Source organism: Astatotilapia calliptera, chromosome 7 (genome assembly GCF_964374335.1).
Source record: "Astatotilapia calliptera chromosome 7, fAstCal68.1, whole genome shotgun sequence".
NCBI lineage: Eukaryota > Metazoa > Chordata > Actinopteri > Cichliformes > Cichlidae > Astatotilapia > Astatotilapia calliptera.
Window position 1 is genome coordinate 37,051,632 of NC_137428.1, and position 26,403 is coordinate 37,078,034.

Sequence of the window (26,403 nt, forward strand, 5' to 3'; positions counted from 1 at the left end):
GTGACAAAAGGAAGAGAGAAAGAAGGAGTTCTCTCTGGTGTAATCAGGATCAAAAACCTGACGTGGCCTCAATTCTGACGGAGAAAATCAGAAGCTAATTTTCCTCCCAAATACAAACTGAGAGCGAGAGTTGCAGAGAAACAGAGTCCCAAAAGTGTTTGGAGAGGGTGTGTGTGTTAGAGAGTCTGAACAAGGTAGGTGTGTGTGTGTGTGTGTGTCTGGCATCCATCAGAACCACAGCTTGCCAAAAAAGCAGTAAGCACAGTGCACGGAGAGAGAGAGAGAGAGAGAGAGAGGAACAAGCGAGCGCTGCTGCACGCTAATTATGTATGCATGATTTAATCTGCAACTCAATAATATGCAAATATATTCATATGTTAGTTTCTTAATTAAAAATGCAAAGCAGCCCTTATGGTGATTTTTCTGTGATTTTCTTTTCAGCCTAACAAACGGAACATTTTGAGAAATTCAACAAATTGGAGGGAAGCTCTTCGGTGGGGGGTTAGCGAGAAAAAAAAGGGCGGGGGGGGGGGGGGGGGGGGGCTTCCAACTTCAACTTCCTGCAGTTTGTGGATCAAGGAAGATCTGGGAAAGGAGGAGGGGGATAACTTGTTGATTTAAGACGAGCTTTGTGTCATCACCATAGTTGGCGACACTGGCCACACTGACTTTTGATAAATTATGTTATTTTTAAAATTTGCTATTTCAGGTACCTCTGCAGGAAGAACAATATGTAACTTCTTAACCATAGTGAGACATTTAAAGTGATTTAATGTAATTTCTTTGACCAAGTGCTGTATTGAAGTCCATAAATTAGTCACGGAGTCCAGAGCGAGATAAAGGTGATCTGTTTCACTCAGCATCTACAACGTTGACTTCTGACACATGCTAAGCTAGCATTACCTAATTTCTTGTTTAAATCCCAATCTGCTGTCTCATCACTACCTTAACCTCAGAGTACGAATGCCCTTCAACTGCTCATCAATCAAAGAATGTAGGGCATCACCAGCTCAGATGATTTCAGCTGATTACCACTTAATATGACTCAAACAGGCGGCACATTCCCTGAACGTTATCACTCCCTGAAGCTGAAATTTAAGAACTTGTTTTGGTCTTCCTATGATGTGCTTCTACTGAATTTTCAACTATTAGTTCGATTACTATGAAATATGGTGCAGGCCTTTTATATTTCCTGCATTTTGCCACTCCTTTCAAATTCCTTCTTTTCAAAATATAGTCCAGTCTCTAAGTGATGACATATGAACCCTGCTTCCGGATCCAAACTACTTTGTGTTTATTAAGGCTGTTGTGTTTTTAACATGTTTTAATGTTTTGTATCTTGTTCTATTTAATCTGAACAAGCCCCCCAAAAAAGAGCAGTGATCACTGTCGGCCTCTCTCGGTTTTTATTACCACTGTTTAATTTCAAGCTGACTTTTTAAAATCTTACGATGTAACTACAGCCCAGCCCATGCAGCAATAAATTAATGACTAACCTCATATTGCGGATGGATTATCTCAGTTGTTCTTCTGACTTAAGGCTGGTCTGTTTACAGCATCCTGCCGTGCTTGGAAAAAAGTTAGCGTTCATCCTCCAGCTTCACTGTGTTTATGTTATGCTAACCATAGCTGTGTAGCTAGCTACCACGTAGCACATTATTATATACCAGCTAGCCCAACTTCAGTAACCCTATAAACCACAGCACCTTCACCCATTCCTGAACTCGACTCTTCCATTAATTTCTAACATTTAGCCAGTGAGGTTAAATGTCAGAGCTATGTGAGGGTTGTAGAAAAGAGTGCTCATTAGCTTCGGATATTTTCTGAACACATTACTCTATTTTTATTTACATCCACAGCATGCTTTTCCCCCCGAAGCTTTAAGTTTGGCTATTAGAAATGCTAAAAATATAAGAGGGAATTAAATGAGCTTGCCTTACTTCTGGAACAGCTCAGTTTAGTCTGGACCAATCAATTTATTTATCCACAAACCACAACAATAGTCTTCTCCAAGCACTTTACATAGTAAGAGTACCCAACAATTTCCTCTTGTTTTTAATTTCCTGCCCATTATTTGGAAACGGCAGGCAGAAAAAAGTCTCTTTAAACAAGAAGACGCCTCAGTCAGATTTGGTCCGGGCACAGTCAGCCTCGTCAGAACTTGTGTTAGCTTGCTGACATCTGCATTTTGCCTACAGCACCAGCTGTTAGCATGAGTGCAAACTACTCTGATTCTGTTAAAACACCAAGGATTTATCAGTGCAACCATTTAATTAGCTGTATTCTTAAGGTGAGCAAAGACAGCATGCTTTGCATATGTAAAAGAGTTTTAAGTGGACATTACTTTTGTATTTTTTACATTTAAATGTTCCCTGTAGATATATCACAAAGCATTTTCTGCTGGAACTGTAGATGATAATAGTGAGGCATTTTTAGGATCACCAGTAAAATTTGATTTAAACAAATTAAAGTTAGTCTACAAATTAGTTTTGAAAAGCTTTACTTCTATCACCTTTGCTGTTTGTAAATCTCCCATAGATTCCAATTCAGGATTTTTGGGAGACAAACGCACAATATATTCTGAACGGCTGTAATCTAATATAGAAATTCCTAAAGGATTCTTGCAAAGACAACACTTTGATTCATATAAGGTCTACAGGCATGTGTGGATAGAAATAGAAAGGTGGATTGAAATGCTCCTTTTGAGAAAATCTTTTAAGTATTACATTTTAGATTTGGAGCCAAATACTGTGGAGAGTTTTTCTCGTTCTGGCTCATATGCAGTAAAACCATGCTGGATACTTGCCTACAGCTAGTTTTCAATGACTTTAATGGGAATTAGGATAACTTGCGGTTTGTTCACCAATCAAACCTGAGACCAGTTTCCGAGGTCTGACTCAGTGTGAAACCTGCGGTCCTCCTGCTGAGCAGTTCTTCCTGCTGCTGAAAGAAAGACCCACTCAGCGCTTTGTGTTCAGGTATGCTTTACACAGACCGTGTCAGAATGAAAACAATGATTAGAGATGAAGCTAATCCACACCACCAGCGCGCATTACCGCCACACGACAGGGTGTGTGTGTGTGTCTCACACGTGTGTTAAAAGGCTGATATTCAGATCACTAAGACACAGCTTTTCTTCTAGGCAGCACTCTCGTCGGACCAACAGCCTGTTCTTTTTTGTTGTTGTTTTTTTTAAATCTTGATCTTCATTTTTTCTTGCCAGAAGTTTTCCTCTCCCATATTTCTGGTTCTTGTCTTTCTTCACCAAACTCTCAAAGTGATTCAGATAGTATTTATCACCTCTCAAGCTGAGGTTTTCATAAACTCGTACAATCTCTTTTTCGGTGTGCAGTGCATTTCAGCCTGAGACATTAAAGCTTAAAAGTCATCAAAATGCAGCAACTGTGTGTAAAGTGCCCATAATTATCTCACATTCTGTTTTTTTTTTCTTTTTTTCGTGATCACAAATTCATTTTACCACTTGAAAACTGTTTTTTGACAACTTTTCATGTTAAGATCACAGAGCAATTAGCTGTCAGCAGGCATCGCTCTCCAAACACAACTTGGTGGTGCATTCAAGGAAGCTCTAAACATGTGAGAACTGATAAGCAACAAGGGTGGGAAAAATGGAAGATTATAGTATTTATGATCACTGCTGTCAGAAATCCACTGCTAGTGAATCTGATCCTTACGTTATAAACAATGTTAGTGTTTTAAATGTATTATCCTCTTGTTCCTGTAAGTGATGCACGTTTCACGTTGTAGTATATAATAAAAGCATATTGGTGTGTGTGTGTGCGTATGTGTGTGAGTCTGCCAATGATTGTGTGTGTGACAACATGTCATTTCCCTCTCAGCCTTGGAGCAAATCAGAGTGCCGCTCTCTGCTGCTGGTTGTTGCAGCCAAATATTTGGGCTCAGGAATGCACCGGGAAACCTTCACATTTGCAGCAGGCACTCCTGTATGTGTGTGCATGCATGTGTGTGTGTGTGTGTGAGACAAAGCGAGGGAGGCTTTTGTAAAAGCCAAATGTCCTCACAAGGACAGAAGGGCAGCAAACATCCCTTGGCCGAGGTCATTTCATTGACAGCGAAGATTTCAAGCCCTGAGGCAGTTGTGGAAGAAAAACTGCTATCCTTTCTCTAAAGTACAACAAAGTTCAAATTGAAGGATCAGCAACTAAGTGGAAAACTTGACAAATACCAAGGAGTGTATTCAGCCAGGCTTGTTTGTTGGTCATTGAGGGCTGGCAGTATTGATAGACGCTTTGGCACATAAGTTTATTTCATGACTTCCCCAACTCTACATCTAACAGCTCAAGATCAAGCTAAACTTCCAGATAGATTATGATTGTGATTATGTTAAAATAAGCGCATTGTGTAATTATTTATTTATCAAAAAATAAGCCAAAGTAGAGAAGTAGCATGTGAAAAACAAAGTGGACCCCTTGATTCAATAGCCTACAGAAGCATTCACTTCAACTAGCCATCAATGACCCAGTCATTGATGGCTAGTTGATTCTTTTCTTTTTCAGCCACTCTGCTGTAGATTTGCTGCTGTGCTTGGGATCACTGGCCTGTTGCACTGATGACCTCACATCTAACTCTAGAGTACTTTGATATGCAACAATGCCCAGGTCCAGTGGCTGGAAAACAAACCCAAATCTTCAGCCCTCCACCACCATGCTTGACAGATGGTTTGAGGTATTCCTGCTGATAGACTTTGTATGTGATGCTGTGCATTTTGGTCAAAAAGAACCAATTTGCTCTTATTTGTCAAAAGAACATTTTTCTTGTGTTCTTGTGGTTTGTTCAGATGCATGTTTGCAAACTTAAACTGTACTGCCATGTTCTTTTTAGAGAAAAGAGGTGTTCCAAATGAGTCACACATGTTCAGTCTTTTCCTAAATCTACTCTCACAAACATTAATATTTAAAATACTAACTGAAGTGTGTAGAGTCTGAACTCTTGGCTTTTTTGCAGTTTCTCTGAGCATTTCATGTTCTGCTGGCATGTCTACTGGTGGGAACACTGATAACTGTCTTTAATATTTTCCACTTGTGAAGAATCTTTGTCACTATAGAATGACGGCCTTCAAATTGTTTGGAAATTCTCTCCCCTCTGAGGTCTAGTTCCTCCTTGCATTAGTGCATTTGCCCAACAGCACCTAACTGCTATTTATCCTCTTTATTCCTATTAAAGTTGCTATTATGGCAATAATTAATTATTAATAATTAATGACTGTTTTACAGTTCATATGAGGTTGTATTGACCTCGTTTTAAGACCTGCTAAGGATCAGATTATTATTTTTTACCTTAAAGAACATTGGAACTTCAAGAGCATGTGCTTTCTTTTTGCTAAGACTGTAACTATGGAAATGACAAAATGACATGACATTGGCATAAGATGTGAACCAACCATTATAAGCTAAGACAACATAGACTTATCATTAGATTGAAAGATTTGTAATTGAACATCTGAGACAGAGTAGTATCATTTAAGGGGCTATACAGTAGTAACTGTTAGGTAGATTATGGGAAATGGGACAAAAGCCAGGGTAACATTAGCAAAACATGTTAAAAACATAGTTATAGCAAGACTATGCAAGCAATTACACTGCTGTTACCACCCTGTGCTCTAAGTCAAAAACAAGCCCCACCCCCGGCCTTTTAGCAGCTGAGTAACCAAATTGGTCAAAAACACAATTGAAGCTGTTCGAGTGTTACGTTTCCTTTAAATATTTATCATTTAAGTGAGTTTAAATGTGGACTTTTAAACAGAACTGAGCGGTATAAGCTACATTTGTGTAAGCTATGTATATACTGTGCATGCTATTTGTGTGGAAGGTTTAGTTTTATGTCAAACAAAGTCCTTTTTTGGACAAGAGGATCTGCACAAACAACACATGCATCCATGTACACAGACACTCATACAGAGCAATACACACACACACACACACACACACAAATGGATGCTTTGTAATTCAATTAGTCAGCTTCCCATCTGACACAAAATGGCGGTCGGGGTGCAGCAGTGTGGGACATTTTGGGGCTGAGAGCCAAGCAAATAGCTTATAGACACACACGCACAAAGAACGCACATCCACGTGGACTCTCTTTCTCAACAATTCTTTTTAACAATGCCATTTGATTAATGTATAAGTTGTGCTAAAGCAGTTGTAAAAAGGCAGGAGGTGGACCGACTCGTATTTTAAAGGCATTTCTGCAGCTTTTTCAAGTGGAATGAGTCACTGAAGCATCCGCAAAACATAACTGCACACACAGCTGTCAGTGTGTGTGCGTAAGTGTGTATGTGTGTGTGTTTAGCAGTTAAACCATGAGGTCATCTCTGGCTGAAGCTGCTCTCTGGATTTCTTCAGAATAAACACTGAAGCTGTGGCTGCAGGACAACGGCAGCATTCACACCTAAACTTGAGTTCCTGCGTTATGTCCACCAAGTCCATTACTGTTTTAAATCAGAGCTTACCTTAAATCCCCCCACAATATACCCATGAGTCTGAAGCCACTTTCACTCATGGGTTTTAATGGTTACATGGAAGCATGAATGAAACTGAGAGGCAGTGATTTTTACCAATGATGCAAATACAGCAATTTGTAACAATGTTATAAAAAAAAGACTGGACATTTTATGTTATTTTTATACATGTCAAAGCTGCATGCGAGTGCTCTCTCTGTCACCCCTCCTTCTCTGCAGCCTCCTTCTCGTTTCATCTTCTGCCAAGGCCGGGTACAACGCCGCTAATTTGAGCAGCATGCTAACACAGAAACGCGCACACGCAGACACTTCATTTTCAGCACCACTTCACACACGAGGAGGTGAGGTCACTGTGTGCTTTTCAGTTTTTTTTTAAATTTTTGTAACAAAGTGGATTCACAGAAACAAGTGCAACCAGTTTGACCAAAAGACAAGAGAGTAAACACAACTTACTACTTTCTGCAGGCTCGCAAATATATCTCATAAATCTGCCTTTATTTTATTAAATAAGAAGAACATTTATTCTTTCATACTATTAATGTTTCTGTTCTGCTGTTCCAAAATATAGAACAAATTGGGCTTTCTAATTATTACTCTCTCTCTTTCTGTCTTTCTCTATGTATGTGTGTGTGTAATTAATATATATACATATATATATACACACATATACATATATATATATATACACATATACATATATATATACACACATATGTATGTGTGTATATATGTATGTATGTGTGTATATATATATATATATATATATATATATATATATATACACATACATACATACATATATACATATATACATATGTGTGTGTGTGTAATTACTTGTGTTAATTTGGTGCAGCTTCATCCAAAACCAAAATTAGTTGGAACCACGAGTGTGATTAGCATTACTGAGGTGCAGCAGTGATGCACCTCAGTGCATCTGAAATCTGACCTGAAATGCAGATCACTACAGCAGCACAGGGTAAGTCTGTCCGCATACTTTGGGCAATTGAACTGTTGCCCTTTTAAAATAACTTTTTCCTTATTACAAAAAACAAAAATAAAATTTTTGATCACACCTTTCAAACCCTGCGTATCTAAAACCACACAGCTGCCTTCACACGATGCAGGAAACAGACAACACAGCAGTTCACTGGTAGGCAGCCTCTCTGTAGCATCTGGGGTTGTCTGAAGGGGGCAGTATGGCTCACTAAAAAGTTTCCCTGTACCCCCTTCAACCACCACCACCACTATTGCTCTCCACTCCCCCCACTCTTCATCCCTCCTCCACCCGCGGCCCACCGGGGACCGCTGGCTCTCCTACTGTGCCTTCTGCAAGACCTGGCTTAATTTAATTAACGCTGTCGACTTTAAACAAAACCACATCTGAGCCGAGGAGAGAGAGAGAGAGAGTGAGTGAGAGAGAGAGAAGAAATAGCCAGAGATGGGAGCAGATCGCCCTGGTCAGATCACCGAAGAGGATTTAATCTCAGGGTTTGAAAATATTTACCCTACAAGGAGTTGTGTTTTTTTGTTTTTTTTAAATAAGCCACATAAAATGTTGACACCCCAGGAGTCCTTCTTTAAAAGCCTAAAATCAAAGGAAGTGAAGGTCTGTCTTTAAAGGCTTCTGCTGGTAGGGAGCTGAAGATGAGACTCTTCACACTCTGGATCCTTTAAATTAGAAATTAAAATACTGAATGATGAGCTTCAGGTAAAAATGCACTTTTATGGCTGTTTGCTATTCTTAAAAGTCAAATCTGTTGCCTTGGGTTTTTTTGTACAAATACACTTTAAGTGCTTTAAGTGTCATTTAGATTTGGTGACAAATGAGTTACAGATCAAAAATAATCACATATTAACTTTTGCTAAAAGAAGTGAAACCTGTTGTTAAGATATTTTACTGTAAAGTAGGAAACCTCCAAGATAATATAATAATAACATACTCTGAGGAATAAATGATATTTACTACATCATGATGGATAAAATGTAACAATTTCAACATTACTGAATTATTAAAAAGCTTTTCCGACTACAAACACTTCTTTACTTTTGAGAAACCATCATTTATAGTATTGAAAATTAAATAATGTATTGTGCTTTGATTTAAGATTTGCTATATTTATTGTCTCAATTTTAAAGGAAAAAATCCACAATCCAAAGCTATAAATAAACAGATGCCATTTTTCCAAAATGTGAAAATGTAAAATAATATTCACATTTAAACCGTGAAAACAAGAAGTCACACAGGATGAATCTGTAAAACATGGCTGCTCCTACAGTGGTGAGGTAACTGTGTGTGAGAGAGTGGATGTTTGTGTGTTTGTGTTATTATTCCCCCTTCAAAAAAAAAAGAAGGAAAAAAAGCTACAAATGGACTAAATAATGAAGATCCAACAAGCACATACAATTTATTTCCACTCCCTTTAACAGCTTCATCTTCATGGCTTCATTAGAGTCGATTTTGGGGATAATCTTTATAACTATGACTGTGTTTTATTATTAATTCAGTCAACATTAGCAAAGCTCCGAGGAGGAGCTGGAGACTTTATCAGCTTGAACGACAAATTAACAAAAACAATGATATCTAAAGCAGGGGAAAAAAGCAGAGAGAGCTGATATACTCCTAACACCAAACAAAGAAAAACAACAGCGAGACGGCACTCTGCAACCTGCTAATGTTAGCAACTGATGCCTAATTTCCTTTTGATTACAAAGACGTCCCACGCTCTCCTCTCAAGTGACGTTTAATTGTTTCTCAAAGTAAATCATCAACTCAGCAAACAAAATTTGACAAACAACAATAACAAACTTGTGGCGCAGGGAGACAAAAAAAAAAAGAAAAAAGAATTAATTAAAAGAAAGAGGCCCATCACCCGCAGTGGAGAGATGAGAGAAAACAGTCAAGACTTTTTGCTTAAATGAAGTGCACTCACACGCTGGAGCATACGGGAGGGCAGCAACACGACAACAGGGAAAAACAAGTCAAACTAAACAATGTACAGATACAGAGAGTATCGACGTTCCTTAAACATAGAGAAAATCTCACCGTAACAGCCAATGAATTAAGGAAAGAAAGGCAAAAAACATCTTGATCTAATGGAAGTTGTCAAATATCACTGAAACCAAGCTGAAAGATGCTAAACTTACACAAAATGTTCCAGAAAGCATTAGTCCATTTACATAAATACATTGTGTCTCAAAACATCAAAAAAGTTTAATTTGAGACTAAAACACTGTTATTGCTTCTAAAGTCATCAAATTAAGTGTACAAGTCACCAAATACGGAAGTGTTTTATATGCAAAAAAGAAATAATCACTGTATGGCCTAGAAATCTGCTGCTACTGCCCCTAGTGGCCACTTATCAATTTATCTCGCTTTAAAACAACTAAACTGCACAAAGACAGTGAGGCCTTGAGAAAACACTGAACAATATGACTCAATATTAAAACTCAAGTATCCTCCCAAATATATTTCTGATTCTGTCATCTTGTCACTTCATATACACTTGTTTCCCCCCCCCCCCCCCCAAAATGGCCCATAAAACAATTAAAAATCATACAGAAATGATCTAAGTTAATTAAAGTCCGCTGTTGAGCGTTCATCTACTTCCAACAGTAGAACAGAAAATGAGAATAAAACACATATCCTTGGCTCAAACACTGTCTGGACCACCATCCACTATAGAGAGTACAGTCTAGGTGTTGCTAATTAACCCTTTAAAGCCAGTCGGAGCAGGCACGTTCCGTTTTGCGCAACTATTTTTAAATCCCGGTAGCACTGCAACCGTGTAAGCTAGCACAATGATTTTTTTTGCATATGAAACCGGAGGAGTTGTACTTACATCTTATGCCATCAGCTTGTCCTAGGTCACAGTTTCCTTCCACATATAGCTTTGCAAAAACTGCATAAAAAGCACTTGCAGCAACAAAAACATAATATTCCAGAAACAGGCTTTGCCGATTGATCAGCTGTTTGTTACCTGCCCGAAACCGGAAGTGACGTCATTTTGCGGAAATGTAGGGGTTTTTTTAACCATCAGGGCCTTATGAGCCTATACTTGTGTTTTTAAAAGTTATGTTTGACTTTATGACTTTCTGTGTCATTTCTGGGATGCTGAGGACTCATATTGCACTTCTGGAAATAGTTAATTTTGATGCATATGCTGTTATTTTTGCAAATTTTCATTATAATATTTATTTTTGTTTTTCCTGCAGTATATAAAAATTGGTGTATTTCAAAAAGAAAACTATGAAGACACTTAAAATAAATTTCCTGTGGTGGGAAACTATTTTGTGCAACTTTTTTGTATTTACAGTTTTGAGGGATAAGCCTCTTAAATTTCTCTAACTAGAAATATATGTTAAAAAGACAAAAACAATTTTCAATTTTTTTGTAATTTATTGCACTTTTTTGCAATTTATGTAAGTACTATGCACTTAATGCAGACATATTGTTAAAATTTGGGCTATAATGGTTGTATTGATGTATAGCAACTTGAAATGCTCCCAAAAAATGGCTCCACAGCATGTAAAAATATAATATAAGCTCTGGCGGACTTGGTTCTATGGTAGGTCTTAAAGGGTTAATAATTATGTATCAGTTATTAATACCCAACACAAATAACCTTCAAATAATATACACAGTTTGCAAACGTCCCTCAGCTTAGTTGTTTCTTTTTGCCTGATTCTTGATTAAAGTGATGAGGACCTTGATAGGTAAGGACATTTTGTGGGGTCTTCACTTTTTCCAAGAAGGTCACTATTAAGGTTACTATTGACTATATTGATTATATATTGATATAATCATCCTGTAATCTCCTTTCTAAAGCTAAGCGATTCCTTGGTAGTGAGTCCATATTTGGCACAAAAATGTGAACTACTGACTATGTTTGTTCCCAGCAGTGCAACTTGGTGGCTCAGTAAAGAAACACAAATTTGGAATTTATTATCATAAAGGCTTTAACTTTGCAAGATAGACACTTCTTTCCCGCACTGAAGGCAGAGCACTGGGGCAACTCTTCATTGCCAACAAGGACCGGGGGAAACATTAAAACCTCCAACAGCTCTCTCAATGTACATATATTATCCCATTTTATTTTAAGACAAATCTGAAAAACAAACAAACAAAACAATCAACCAAACAAAGAAAAATGGCCTTTTCTTTTAGGTAACTATAGGGAGCGAATCTGTCAACACGAGACTCGGGATGTTTGGATGGAGAAATGTTTCCACGCTGTTTACTCAAAGCCATTTTGCTCACAAAGAGAACTTTTGTTTTTGGCCTTTCTGTGTCTCCATAGAATTAGACACACACACCCTGTGTTTCTCCCTCTCACACACACACTAACATTACAGGCATTCCTCTGTGAAGTCGTGTTTGTAGTCAGAGCAGGTGCAGGCTGGGCAAAAAGCGTGTGCGTGCGTGTGTGTTTGTGTGCGCATGTGTTTGTTATTTCATGTCTACGGTTTGTGACACAGGGTGTCATCATTTAGACAACCAGAACATTGTATGTATGTATATTCATTCTTCTCCTTTATAAAAATATTTCTATAAAATCCACAAGCTATTGTTTTTTCTGTCAGACGCTGGTGCAGCTCCTCGGAGAGTCCTTGTGATGTTTTTTCACTGTGGTTGTTCAGTACACATGTATAAATATAATATATAATAACAATAACAATAGTATAAAAAAATCACCAATCACACTCCCACAGTGTTTATTAAAGGAAGATGCATTTTACATTGATAATAATAAGCTGACCTTTGACCTTACAATTTTTTTAAATGTTGTGTTAAAAACATACATAGTAACTACAAGAAATAAATTTAAAAAAGAATTAAAACATAAAAATTTTAGTATATGTTAAAACATGTATGTGATACATACACCTTTTATATTTTAACCAGTAACATTTAGTCAGTCATACTGTATAATCTACACTAATTGTACACAAAAATATTCACCAGCATCAGTAATGTTTGCTAAATGTTTGGCTCAGTGTCTCTGCTGTCAAAAATGCTTTTACATCTACCCTACAGTAAATATTTTAAGGCTTCTGGTGAAGATACAGATCAGAAAGTAAAGGGTTTTAACCCCTAAATATGACAGCCAACCACTAAACAAACATAACAATTTCACACCTTACATTAAGTCGTAAATATAGAATCATTTGTAGTTATTAATTTATGGACATAATCAATGAATTAGAAGAAAGAAATTCAAATTCAGGATTTTATCCTTTAACATTTAAGCGTTTGCTCTTTTAAACTGAAGGATTTCAATAAGTTTAACTGATGTTTAACTTACACAAGAGCATCCTGCAGAATCAACACATACAGTTGCTGTAGATGACTGAAAAGTGACCCAAATTATTTGAAAAGGAAAAACAAAAAGCAAGAACTCGATTGACAAAAAAGAAATCCTTATCAAATCATTTCAGAGTTCAATTTACTGCATTAAAAAGAAGGCGGCAGGCAGCTCGCTTGGCTGCTGGAGGCAGGAATGAAAAGACGCCTCAGCCTCCTTGCCGTTGCTGTTGGCAGCAGTGTTGGAGGCCGGACCATTCGGGGAAAAAAAGACAGGGAAAAAAAAGAGGAGCAGGAAGGATTTCTGAACAGACACCCAAATGCTCAGCTCTAAAAATCAAATGGGAAAACTTGCAGGAAAATTCTTTGTAGGGCTGATCCGAGGTTAAAAATAAGCAGCTGACAGGCTTTATAGGTTCAATCCCTACAGCAAGGCACCAACTATCAATTTCATATGGAATGTTTTGTAAGAAACAAGAAACAGTCTGGTAAGAAAAAACAGATCTGCATTCCCTCCTGGATTCATGCAAAAAAGAAAAGAAAAGAAAAAAAGGGGGCTCAACACATATTGCTTTATTTACTTAAGAAAAATCACAACTGCATGCAAGCCAGCTGTTTATTCTGGCAGTACGGGGTATTACCGTGTTATGGTAATTCAGGGATGCCGTCATTGCTCATATGAGTGACACTACACACGTGGACAGCGTTTATCTTTTTAAAAAAAGGTCCGAAGTGTTTTGGTATATACTCAGCCTCAACATGAACATAGATACATAGACTAGAGGAGAGCATCTATGTTGCAGGGATACACAATTTATATAAAAGCTGTGTAAGTTTTATATTATTTTTTGGGGGGGGGGGGGGGTTATTATAATGAAATACCCGTATATAACAGTTAGCTGTTATCTGCAGCTGAGACCTGTTTTTATTTTATTTTTTATCTCATACTTATTAACATTTTGATGAATGCGCTCAATAAAAAGTCATGCGGTATTAGCCACTAGCTGTTCCTCTTTGTTCGCACTCTAATTCTGTTTAGGCCACGATAGCTGGGTACACAACGCAAAGATCAGACGATGTCGATGTTTTCAGTGTCACTAAAACACTAAAACACACACTTTAACATTGTGTTAAAGTGTGTGTTTTAGTGTTTTTCTCAGAAATACAAAGTTTAAATCTCTTCCCTCCCTCTCTAAAATGTCTAAAGTACATCTCAAACCCAAACTGAAGCGATTATGAAAATGAACACCTGTCAGCAATGCTTTTTCAGAATAAAAGCCAGAGCTTCAGACGAGGCCGGGTGCTGAAGCTGACTCATAGCACGACAGAACCTGGGCCTTGTGCAATTCAAAGACACCTAAAATACAAACCGAATGCATTTAAGCCCTACAAAGCTCTCGATTCACTTCCTGCTCATAGCCAATGCTCGTGCCAAAAAGCTGGTGGAAAGTGCCTTGGAATTTATTTTCCAGCAGGGGAACCAACCTCTCCATTTCACAGGCACTAGGTCCTCTCCTTGTTCATTTTTTCTACATGTGAACGGGGGGAGAAGGCAGGATTAGTCACATCACAGAGGTGGCAACAGAAACACAACGGAGAGAGGAGACAGCTCAGACATGAAGGCGAAGTAAGTGCAGAGAGATCCAAAACCTGGATCACCTGCCTGTTGACACTAGACTTTTACAGCTGAACAACTCAGTCAGACATGAGTGTGAGGTTTTTATCCAGCGCACAAGTCATGGGAAGGTTAGAGACCAAAACTCCTGAGCAAGCTGGCCAATAGACAATCCGCTACAAGTACAAAACAGAAAACTCAAGATGCTGTGTGGTACAAATGAAGCTGAGCTGAGACTGAAAGGTTTACATGACATGAAATTGTGGAAAAAGTGTCAGAAATGATCCCAACAAGCCAGCCCTGTCCTGTTTACATTTAAGCTACTGATCTGCACCAGCAAACATGCCTTGAGAGGAACACAGTGTCACAAATGCTAAGGTAAACACATGAACTACGTCTAAGTCAATTATGAGTTAGGAGTCAATTATTACTGATTCAGTTGTGATGACTGAACGTGCAAACCCGTTCCATCACGACATTAAAGATGAACGTAGCATCAAAGTGAAATCAATACCAACCTGCTGGCTAAAACCTGCATACAGTCTGTGTGTATGTAGAAAAACACTTTCCTGACAACTTTATAGGGCAAATTTGTCACTTAAAGGGATGCTAAATACAACATGAAGCCTATTTTGGAAACTATTTTGGAAAATGATGATATATCAAGGTGGTGTCTCTGGGATTCACAGTGAGATGTGCCCCATTTTCATGGCATCTGATTTTAAAAAGGTAACATGGCAACAGCAAAAGTCCCTCAGTCTGAGGTTTCATGGTGGGACTTCACCAACAATCGGGTGATGGCTACGCCGATCTTTCAAGTACAGCCTACAGTAAAGTTGGTATGGGTAGAAATTTTAATCTTTAGTCTTTAGATCTAGTTGCCTGTGTGACTGACACCACTAATCAACAGCATTAAGTTTTACTACCAAAGTAATATTTGGTAAATAAACAGGAAGTTTAAATGAGCTTAATTAAAGTGCTCTATGATTAATCAAGATTTTGCTGTCCCATAGTTTGACCATTTCAGAGCAAATCTCACTGCGTATAAACAGCACAAGCTGCACTCCATGTTTTGGTGCAGAACTGTGGTGTGGCGAGAATTTTCCAGATCATTTACAATCAGAAACTCCAGTTTTAACTCGTCAGACGTTTTGTTTTTGCATTTTCAGATTTATTTCCACAGGGTACATATTCACACAGTGCTTGTATTTTGAAAATATTTTATAAATGAAAGCTGCCTTTCAATACCAGAATTTTCAAATAGTGCACCAGCAGAATTCCTAAAAATCCTAAAGTGTCAGAGATTGTGCAACTGGTGCAAACAATCACATTTACAGGGATTTGCAGGGATGTGTCATCAGTCAGACGATGTATACTCAAAATCTGTCGGTCTTGATGTGAGGTTTGTCCTATCCTTGTTTTGTCTAGTCTTGTGGTAAAGCTCTATCAAGATATGAAAGGAGACGATGGCTGATGCCAATGTTCTTCATTGTCTTTACCGCAATATCTATAGCACTTGTTTAAGATTAGGAAGACACAGTGAGCATTCACTTCAAATCAACATCTTTCACTCAAGAGTGGCATGCAGGACTCAGTCCCCAATCTGTGTACGCAAACTATACACATAAACGCTTTCCAACAAACCCTCCAGGCAACTTTTTTAGAAGAAGAAGAAGATGAAAGAAGAAGAAGGAGAAAAAGAAGAAGAAGAAGCACTGAACAAACAAGGTCTAAGTTGAAACAGATGGAGTGGTTTAAAGTTTTCACTGTTGCAGGGTTTACTGTCTTTAGTTCTGGTATAGAAGAACAATGGCTCCCACTGTAACAATGTTTTACACCATAAATGTTACAGTGATATCAAGATGAAAAAGAAAAAAAATCCTGTTGTGGAGTTGAAGAAATGTAAAAGTAACTGAATATTACAAAAAAAGTTTTTGTAATATTTTGGGATGTAACTGGATGGTAAATTCCTGCTCGGCAGTGGCAACTGTTTGCCGTCACGTTTTTATTCACATGCACCCAAGATGATCAGGGTTAACCTGTTAAACAGACTGCACACTTCTTCCTGCCCGCTTTTCCTTTTTTCCCCTCCTTTTTCCCTTCCTCTTCCTTCCTCCTTCTCCCGGCTGGTGCAAGCTGATGTAGACACAGAGAGGCGGAGGAGAGAGGCAGGAAGCGGGGACAAAGCAGGCCAAGGCCACAGAAAGGCGGACTCCCGCCGAGCCAAAGAAGCGTCTGACATGCCGTACATTCAGCCGTCGTTAACTGGCCATTAATGAGGTCACCGTCGAGAAAAAAAAAACTCTCGACATGTATAACACCTCATAGTAAGAGATAGAAATAAATCTAATGAGCTCCAGATCCGTGAAAGAGCTATAACATGTCAGTTTGAAATGCTGAATTTATAAGACAAAGAAAAAGAAAATGACTGAAGTAAGACTGAAGACAAAAACACACAAGAGTGCAAAAAAGGTGAACAAAGAACAAAGAAAACACAAACTAAATAATAGAAGCTCTTATTCTTAAGGTGAGGAAGACTCCAGGAACACAAAGGGAAACAGCTGCTTTGTTCCTGAGTCAAACAGCATCCCTGCGTCAGGCCTCAGAACAGCAGCCGGGGTCGATTCAGCTTTGGAGGAACCAATAATCACCAAAACAGGATCTTTTTTCTCTGTAAGTTTGATCATATTTACTGTTGGAGTTTCCCCAGTGTGCATTTAGTCTGCTTTAGCCAAAGAACAATAACTATTCACAGGCTCTCAGATATCTCTGGCAGTGCAAACAGCTCAAACATTCAAAAAACAGAAAATCCTTGAAACTTTGGTGCACTAAACTCATCATCCACCATCAAACTGATTGAAGGTTGATTTTTTTTCTCAGCTGATGGACGAGTGCTCCTGCTCGTTCTTCCTCTAACTAACTAATGAATATTTTGGGGAAACCAGTACAAAGTTAAGTCTACAAAAACAGCTCGTTTGTTTGCTAAAATCTGCGTTCAGCTTCCATTTCCTAATGCAGGAGAACAGAGTCTTTGCTTCCTTTATAGGATTATCTGTCTGAATTGAAACTCTTCTTCTTTTGATTTGTAAAAAGACAAAAACAAAACAAAAAACACCACATGTACGACAAAAAGCCGACAGCTGTTTGTGTCCAGCTCGGCTCTGACAGCATCTTCATTTCCACAGATTTCCAAAGCCAGCTGATGTGCTAGTTTTTCGTTTTCAACAAGTTTTGAGTTTCTTTTAGGTTTTCTGTCCTTTTATACCTGCTGAAAAACTCCATCCATTTAAACCAACTGCTGAGTTTCAGTCCACAATGTCACGAATACAACTGAGCAAATCAATTCAAATTAAAGAATAAAACAGATTCCTTACATATACAGTTTTTATGTGTTCATAGTCATGAAAAAAAAAAAACACCTTTCGGGCATCATCTCATGTTTTTTATCTTGTAAGTTTTCTAAAAACCAGACATTAAATCGCTAAAAATAACTATTTATGAATAGAAACAAAAAAAACCCAACGTGACAACAAAAAAGCCAACAGCTGTTTGTGTCCAGCTCAGCTCCAAACAGCATCATAATCATCCACATGTACACAGATTCACAAAGCCACGCAACGCTTGCTTTACCCTTTACTGACACAAAACCAGCTCGCGGATTACAACAGAATGAGCAGCCTCTTCATGGCACTCGAGCAGAGACAACAGCTCAGAAATAATATCTGAAATATCACAAAAAAAAGAGCATGTTATCACTTACCGAGGACGGCAAGCCAGGAGGGACCTTCCGCACTTTTTTTGTGTGAATGTCTAAAAGAGGGGAAAAAACAATAAAACAATAGATGAGGGTTTACCAGGCAAAGTGGCTTTTATTGGTCTTTTAAAAGACGCTTTTTCTTTTTCCTGGGTCGTTTGAATTTAATCGATGAGCTGGAGAGGAACGAGCGAGGCCGATATATTTACAAAGGAGGCTTTCACTGCAAACAAGTACGACACAATAAGATGCACGAAACACAACGACTGGATACGAAAAGAGACAGGGTCAATTATTTCCCCTTTGGTTTTATAAAAACAGGGTGTGCGGCTTTTGACATGTTTATATTATTTTTCAGGGTTTCTCTCAAGGGGAGCAACGAAGCAGTCTATTAACTTGGAAGGTGAGACTTTGATGGAAAAATGAAAGAGCGTCATCCTTAGAAATTGGCCTCGAGACTCGTGTGCATGTGCGTGTGTGTGTGTTTGTGTCTTCTCAAGGCTAACGCTACCAAGGCTACCTCCACAGCCGCTATTGTCCTGCTTTTCAAAAGGCTTCCCAGAATTTTCCTCTCCTAAACACCTCTTTGAAAATGCACACACACACAGAAAAGACAGGACAGTCACATATTTGTCAGTCTTCTAGAGTGTCCAGGTTAAAATAGTTCACTAGTGTCAACGCAAATGAAGGCAGGCGATTATTGACATCCTGCTTTCTTGTTGCTGTTTTAGTCTAAGCTTTAGTTCAAAGCCTATAGGAGAAAATCTCAAAATTAATAGTCACGGTTGATTTTATTGTTACATTTCAGAAGGTTGTATGTTTATGGTTTTAAGAGAATTTCAGAGCAAGAAAAACGATTCGAAACAATTAACAAATGACTAAAAAGTAACATCAATAGCATCCAGTGTTTCAGGAACACAGTGGAGTTGCACATCAGGTTTTTGCTACCAGCAAAATGCAAGCTGATGATACAAGTTTTTTAAAAAGGCGTTTTATTTCTTGTGGGAGCCACAAATTGCCACAAGTTGTTTATTAAAAATGACAACAGCACAAAAAAACCTTAGTCATACTTATTTTTAGCCTCTTTGGACAGATGGCTATCCCAACACAATGTAACACAACCTCAACCTAACAACACACCTAAATGATGACTCATTAAATCAATGCAAAACATTTCCAGCTACCCAGCTGACTTTTGTAGGACACGGTAAAACCGAAAAGAAAGAAACGTTTCTGTTTGTAAATTTGGAAACCTTAATTTCTTTTTAATCTCATATATGAAATATTGATTGGTCATCAATAAAACCATCAACAGTTCTGGTTTCTAATTGGCTGACAGGTGGCCGCTGAAATCAAATAAGAACAAACGTCAAATAAAGCTCTTCTCTGCCACTTATGGTGACTTTTAAACTGCTTCAGCTTCTACAAGCAGGTACCTGAGCGGTAACACTACCTGCACACGTGGAGCCACTTTATGTACCGACAGGGCAGATGGAGATTTCCAATGAGTGTGTACTTGTCATTTGCTAGTTTATTAGATCCACCTAATCTACAATCTATGTGATAATAAAGACATATTTGTGTGGCTATAAAAATAACTGCAGGATTAGATGTATTATCTTCATTTATTCATTTATTATTTATTTGTAAGTTAACATGTCTAGTAGTTTCCTTGTTCGTGCTCTTTAGCTCCTCTTTTAATTGTCGCGATGGAGAAAGGAGCTACTGGGACAATGTGAGTGTCTATAGCAAATATATTGTGTGTCTTTGTGTGCGGCTTCTCACCCATGGTGTCCATGTGCAGCGTTCTCCTCCGCGGGTTGGAGCTGTAGTGCTGGTAGTACTGACCGGCCGGCTTAGTGGGTGACGCCGCACCGGGACTCCCCAAGCCCAACTCACCACCACCCAGTATGGACTGGTCGAGAGACATCAAGACACAGAGAAAGAGAGAGAGAGTTAATCAAACTCATCATTGAGTGGAATCATGTGATCATGTGGACCCGTGAATAGAGACGAAAACGATGGTTATCAAGGCTCCAATGGCGAGACACAGCTAGTCACAAATTCAAATACTGCCTGACAAAAAATATGCAGATACACATCTTCACAAACAGATTTATTTGATGTATCTCGGTGTTCATTTTTAGATCCAAATAATACAAAATCAGAGGGATTTAAGCGAAGTTCAGGCTGTTTGAACTGTTCTAAACATCTCAACTTCATTGTCTTGACAAAAATATTAGAAAAAATATAGTAACAACTGAATGTTTTTATTTTTTTGTAGTGTAGAGGGACAAGAAAACAGAACCTGGAAGGTATCAGAAGTGTCAGCGGATCAAAGAGTTAAGTGTCACTTTCAGTACTGACCACTGAAACATGAACACTGCTTGAAACAAAAGGTTTTGATCACTTTACACCAGACAGTGAAGTTCATGTTAGACTGTTGAGAATTTACTGTAGTATCGTTATTCTCTGTAATATTGGAATAGTTTGAAAAGGAATTAGGTGGAAAGGGGAAAGAAATTGTTTCAAAGGTATTAATGTAGACAATTCAGTGCATTTTTTGAATTATTTATTTAAAAAAAAGTATTTTTAAAATAATGGAAATGCTAAAAGAACAGAACTGAAATGTTGTCTGGAGTCCTGAAGAACATAACAATGGATGTTAGATGTCTGTAAATGTAATGAATCGAATCATCAACATGTTTAACACACTGTATCTAAAAGGTTCAGTGAAGCTAAAACACTGTTTACAGAAATACCTGAAACATCACAGAATAAAGTCACAATACACTGGCCAGTTAAACTCTACCTGCTACAGGATAATAGCAATGTCAAAATTAGCACTCTATAGATAAGACCCACAAATTGCAAAAACACAAGACAGGCCAGAAAACTCCACAAATGTGACGGTAATAACAACCTTCAGTGCACAACTGCAGTGCAGCAATGTTGCATTCACTTAAAATGCAGCAGTCGTGTCATTGTCGCTTAAAACTGAATTGAGTTCCAGTACAGGGAATTCACCTCAAGTATGGAAAGGGCTAAGGATCAAAGCCATGAAGGCTAATATGTTGGAATGCTAGCTCTAATAAATGAAAAACGTTTATGAAAATTAAAATGATTCAGTTTTCTGACTTAATTAAATTCTATTTATGCCAAAATCAAATGCAGAAGATGTACATGAAATTCAACTATTGATAGAGATTCCTGACCTCTATATGATCATTACCTTCTATTCCATATCTCTTCTGCAATACAATGATTTTGAATGTGTGTGTCACCACGAAAAAAGGAAATATTATAATATTTAGTAGAAAGCAAATTAAGAAGTAAGAAAGTAGTAGTATGCATGGTTTACTATAAACATATGGAAGTTAATGAATGCCAGTATTATGATACAATAATTTAAAGTGAAAATGAAAAGGAAAAAAGAAAAATGAAACTCAAATTTTAAGGTTAACATTTAAAAAATACATAAAATAGCCAAAATGTTAATAATACCTCCACTAACAAGTAAATCTTCAAGCATAGCTTTCTACACAGCACATAACTAACGCTATAAAAGTTCAGCTTCATACAGACACATAAATGACCACCCGGTTATCAAGACGCTTCCTGTAGACACAGCCTACCTGAGACACCTCAAACCGAGCTGATAATGACAAATGAAACCCTGGTTAGTGATGGTATTTACCTCCATGAGAACGACCCCATGCTGCCCAGCGTGGAGATGTTCACCTCACGGCTCAGTCTAACTTCTCCTCGCTCTCTAACTTATCTTCACCTCTCCTCTCTCTAGAGCTGCGACTCTGTTTACGGCTCAAACTTAGCAAACCGCGCACACATTGTCCCGCTAATTAAGTTCAATGATTTCGGCAGCAACAAGTGGCATCTGGGCTGATTCTGAGAGGAGAGAACTCGAGAATAAAGGACAGAGAGGAGAATGGAAGAGAGGGTCATTTTTCTTTCTTTTTCTTTTTTGAAAGTGGGACAAAAAGTAAGTGAGGAGGAAAGAGGTGAAAAAAGAGCCGGCCTCCCCACCCCCCTCCTCCTTTAAATGGACTCCACCGCCACTCCGTTAAAGTGTAGAAGACCACCCCACCCTCCACCCCCCCATCTTTCTCGTTAAGTAATTAGTGTGCAGTGTATTTAAAGCAGAGGGTGGAGGAGTGTGTTCAGGGTTGTGGGGGGGTGTTTCGGCCCTATTCTGAATTCTGATCAGCGAGTCGGCTGAAAACAAGAGTTAGCTTGGCACTGCCGGGCCAAGGAAGGCTTTTCTCATGCTAAGCAGGGCCTAAGTAGGCCAATTACAGGGCCAGCCTCGGTCTTGGAGCCATTCTCCGGCTTAAAACAAAAGGGCCCTTGTCTTAAATAAAGTCAGTCACACACAGAGAGAGGCAGAGGGAGTCAGACACAAAGGCACACAGTCACACACCATTTCAGTCATCCTGTGTGTTTCTGTGTGTGTGTGTGTGTGTGTGTGTCGTCAGGGGGTAAAAGGAGGTTCCCACTAAAACAAAAAGGGGTCTCATTGATTGTGGTCGCTTTTCTTTCTTTTCTTTTCTTTCTTTTTCTCCCCGTCCTCAAACATCGAGCCAGGCTGGTTGGTCACCCCGGCAACTAGACAAGCTGGAGAAGAGAGCAAATGTGCGTTTGTCTCGCCGTCTGCGACTCTTAAACATTTATCTTACATGCTATCCGCTCTTATTACTCCAGCAGATACGAAGGTGTAGCGTGTGAAGTGGCTACTGTGGGAGCATGAGAAAAAGAATAGATATTGTGACCTTTGACCTCTCAGTGGGGGTGAAGCATCACAAAAAGAAAAAAGAAAACACAACAGAAAACAGAAAGCCTGTCCTTTTCTTTTTACAAACCTAGACCGTCTTGGATTTACTGTAATAGAGAATGATCGAACAAGTTTATATTGTGTTTCACGTCGTGTATATTTGCACATATTTTTGATGTTGTCTGTCCTTCATTATGAACTGCAGCCATTTGGTCAGTGCTGGTTGTCTTAAAATGTGCCACATAAATACACGTTGGATTGTTTAGGTCACGTTTTTAATTCAACCAAGAACTCCTTACAGTGCTAAAACATGTTTTTGAAACTTTTTTTAACAGGATTCGCATAAACAGAATAAAGTAAAAGTTACAAAATTAAGCAGACTACAGCTCGTTGTTATCTATAACTGGTCCTGAAACCTGTGGTAAACCAAACTCAACATACAAGATAATTAGGTCTAATTTCAAATGAATGAACATGACGCATCTCGAGCTTCTCGAGCCGGGTAGTCGTTGGTCAGAGCCTGTAAACAACTCGTTGTAAGCCGTTTCCTTTTCGGCCTATCTAGAAGACTCAATGTACTCAAACTGAGGCTTTCCAGTTAATACCATATTACAAGTGAAATGTTAGCTATACAATTTTATATGAGATGAAGAATATTCCAACATTAATAGACTTTAATAATCAACTGAATGTTTAATTTCTTCTGAAATTATTTTTTTATTTAAAAAAAGCATCTTTTCTTATGAAGTCCAGGTAAATTTAGCCAGCCCGAAACTTTTTTCTGGCATTTTTGACACCAGATGAATGCAAAATTACATAAAGCAGCATGATGTGCCAAATTGTAAGGTAGGCAGGTATAATATTTAACATTTTCATATGATTTAGTGCTACTGGATGCTGACAGTTAGATCCCAGATCTGCAGGTATTTACTGCAGGTATTCACTTCTAAAAGGAAAAGACAAACATTATCAGAACCATAAAGCGCGATCTTCTGGGAAAGAATTTAACTTCATATCAATGGTGTTATTTCTCGAGCTAAAAACTGCAACTCTCAGTTTGTTTTCTTCTTTGAAACCTGAAGAACACACAAATTTTGCAAAATTACAATCTGCCAATAGACACAGCGGTAAGCGATTTGTTGGGCCAATCAGCTTACTTGACATTTGTGTGGCGCTTGCATCGGCTCCTCTGTGACCTACAGTTACCCACAGCTCCCTTCTCTGCATAGACCTACAGGGATTTATCTTCATAGTGTTATCATTCCAGCTGTACTCTCCTGATATAATCGTCAGGTTCACTCCTCCTCGCTCATTCTCCTGCTCCTGTTTTACTTTCTACATTATCATGTTTTCTCTCTGTCATTATCTTTCTCTATGCGTGTATGTGTGTCTACAACACAGACACACACAGACACACACACACACGCAGAGCTCTGTTTCTCACAGAGCTGACTGGGCTCCGGTACCCAGCTGCTCGCAGAGACGATATTAACTAAGATAGATTACCAGAGAGAGAGGGAGAAAGGGAGAGGAAGATGCATGGACACGGACGGAAACAGAGAGAAATGCAGAAGAGGAAAGCGAGTGGCAAATAGGAAATGGAAAGAGAGGACATGATAGGAAAAAGATGAATAAAAGACGGTGAAGAGAGAGGGAGAGGCATAAAAAAAGAACGGAACAAAGTAGCTGGCATGATGGATGGCTGACTGGCTTCAACAAGCTCGACATTCCTTATAAATACGAGTGTTTTCTGTCTCTCTCCCCTAAATCGCTCCCTCTCCCACTCGACCACTCTGTCCTCGTGTGACTGAAAAAGCAAACGCTCACATGTCATCAATTTCCACCATCGCAGCCATGAGAGACAGACACAGAGAAAGAACGAGAGAGGGAGAGAGGCAGGAAGAAGTCATTAATTACCAGGAAGTGCTGGCGAGGCAGCGGCGCACCTGTACGCCAGCTTCGCTCCAGCTGACACACACATGTGTATATACAAAGACACACACACACACACACACTCCTGAGGGAGAGGGGCCTGGAGGCTGCTACCACAGACTGTAAAACCAGCAGAGACAATTGGAATAAAACCGGACGCTCACGTAAGACAGTAGAACCACCAGCAGCTCACAGTTGGCGCCATTAAACAACTTAAATAATAAAGAAATAGTGCCCATCAAAAAGCTCAATATTCTGTATTGGAAGCAGCACGTGTGCCGAAGTAGGACAACGTTTATGGGAATTTTTGATTGATCTTATGTGGACTTTGAACAGCATATGCTGCATATTAATTAAATCTATTGTGACATTATATAGTTTATATTACTTTTGATTTACTACTAGCGTTTATTAATCAATAAATCAAACTTTAAAGTTTACGGTGGCATCAACTGGGACAGATTAACCCACACAGGGGAAAAGTAGCATAGCATTTGATGCTGTGCTCCCAAGAAAAAGCACAGCATCAGTATCAGCGTGGAAAACAGCTGAACCATTTATTGATATCGCTGGTCATGAATAACATTTTCCATTTGATTGTGTTGTTTAAATGCTGCACCAGGACCTTTTTTTGTCTGCTTTTGCTGTGAATTCCTAGATGATTAGCAGAAGCTATTGTGGATGTTTTTTTTCCACATCCAGTGACATAAACAAGTAATATTTCTTAAAGAGTCCCCAATCAGGGAACCCCATCCATTAATCTGTCAACTTCCAATATAGCCATTTCATCTTCAGGTCAACTCTTGCTTTCCCACTCACAGGTCATAATTTATGAATGCAGATAAATGTAAAAAGCTAAATTGTCTTCAGATGATGTGCAATGGTTTTGAGATTGCATTTCACCAGATGTGTTCCTGCTTTTGCTCTCCACACAAGCTGTTCATTAGAATGCAACCAAAGCTTGTTAAGATGTGATTCATCAATAGAACTCAAACTACAAACATAATCTAGAAAGAGTCTGGTGCCATCAATCTTGTACTTTTCTTACAGATTCTGCACGGTCACGTGCGTGCACGTACACAGAGATTCACCCAACAAATACCAAAGTGGATGTGTTAATCACGAGTTGTCCTGGAATGGCTTTTACCACCTCCTTAATTCCTTTTTTCTATCCATCCATCCTCTTCTGCATGTAGTGCAGTATTGCATCTTAGCAGAAGCAAGTGTCATGAGGCACGAGGTGGGAAGCACCGCAGACAGGACAACCAACCATTCACACTCACATTCATACCTAATTTAGTCACCAATAAACCTAATGTGCATGTCTCTGGAGTGTGAAAGGATATATCAGTGCAGACCAGGCCTGTGAGGTGATGGTGCTAACCACCACTCCACCATACTGTCCTTCTTCTTTTACAGTAATTGATGAGAAAATGTATAAATGTGACTTGTGTGGGATATCAGAAGAGCTTTGTTGTTTAATTTGGTTGCATGAGGTTGTTGCTGTTATCATGGC

The 26,403-nt window shown here is 38.7% G+C and overlaps 1 protein-coding gene across 7 annotated transcripts in view; it reads right to left on the reverse strand.

Annotated features, from left to right (window-relative positions):
• Positions 1-26,403, reverse strand: part of tcf4 (transcription factor 4) — a 253,511-nt gene that overhangs the window by 84,172 nt on the left and 142,936 nt on the right. For all 7 annotated transcript variants that reach the window (XM_080304500.1, XM_080304499.1, XM_026174488.2 and 4 more), the window contains 2 exons: positions 19,952-20,081; positions 18,173-18,222 (listed from right to left, as the gene is read on the reverse strand). In XM_080304500.1, the coding sequence (XP_080160626.1) occupies positions 18,173-18,222; positions 19,952-20,081 (180 nt within the window). The remainder of the gene's footprint in view (positions 1-18,172; positions 18,223-19,951; positions 20,082-26,403) is intronic.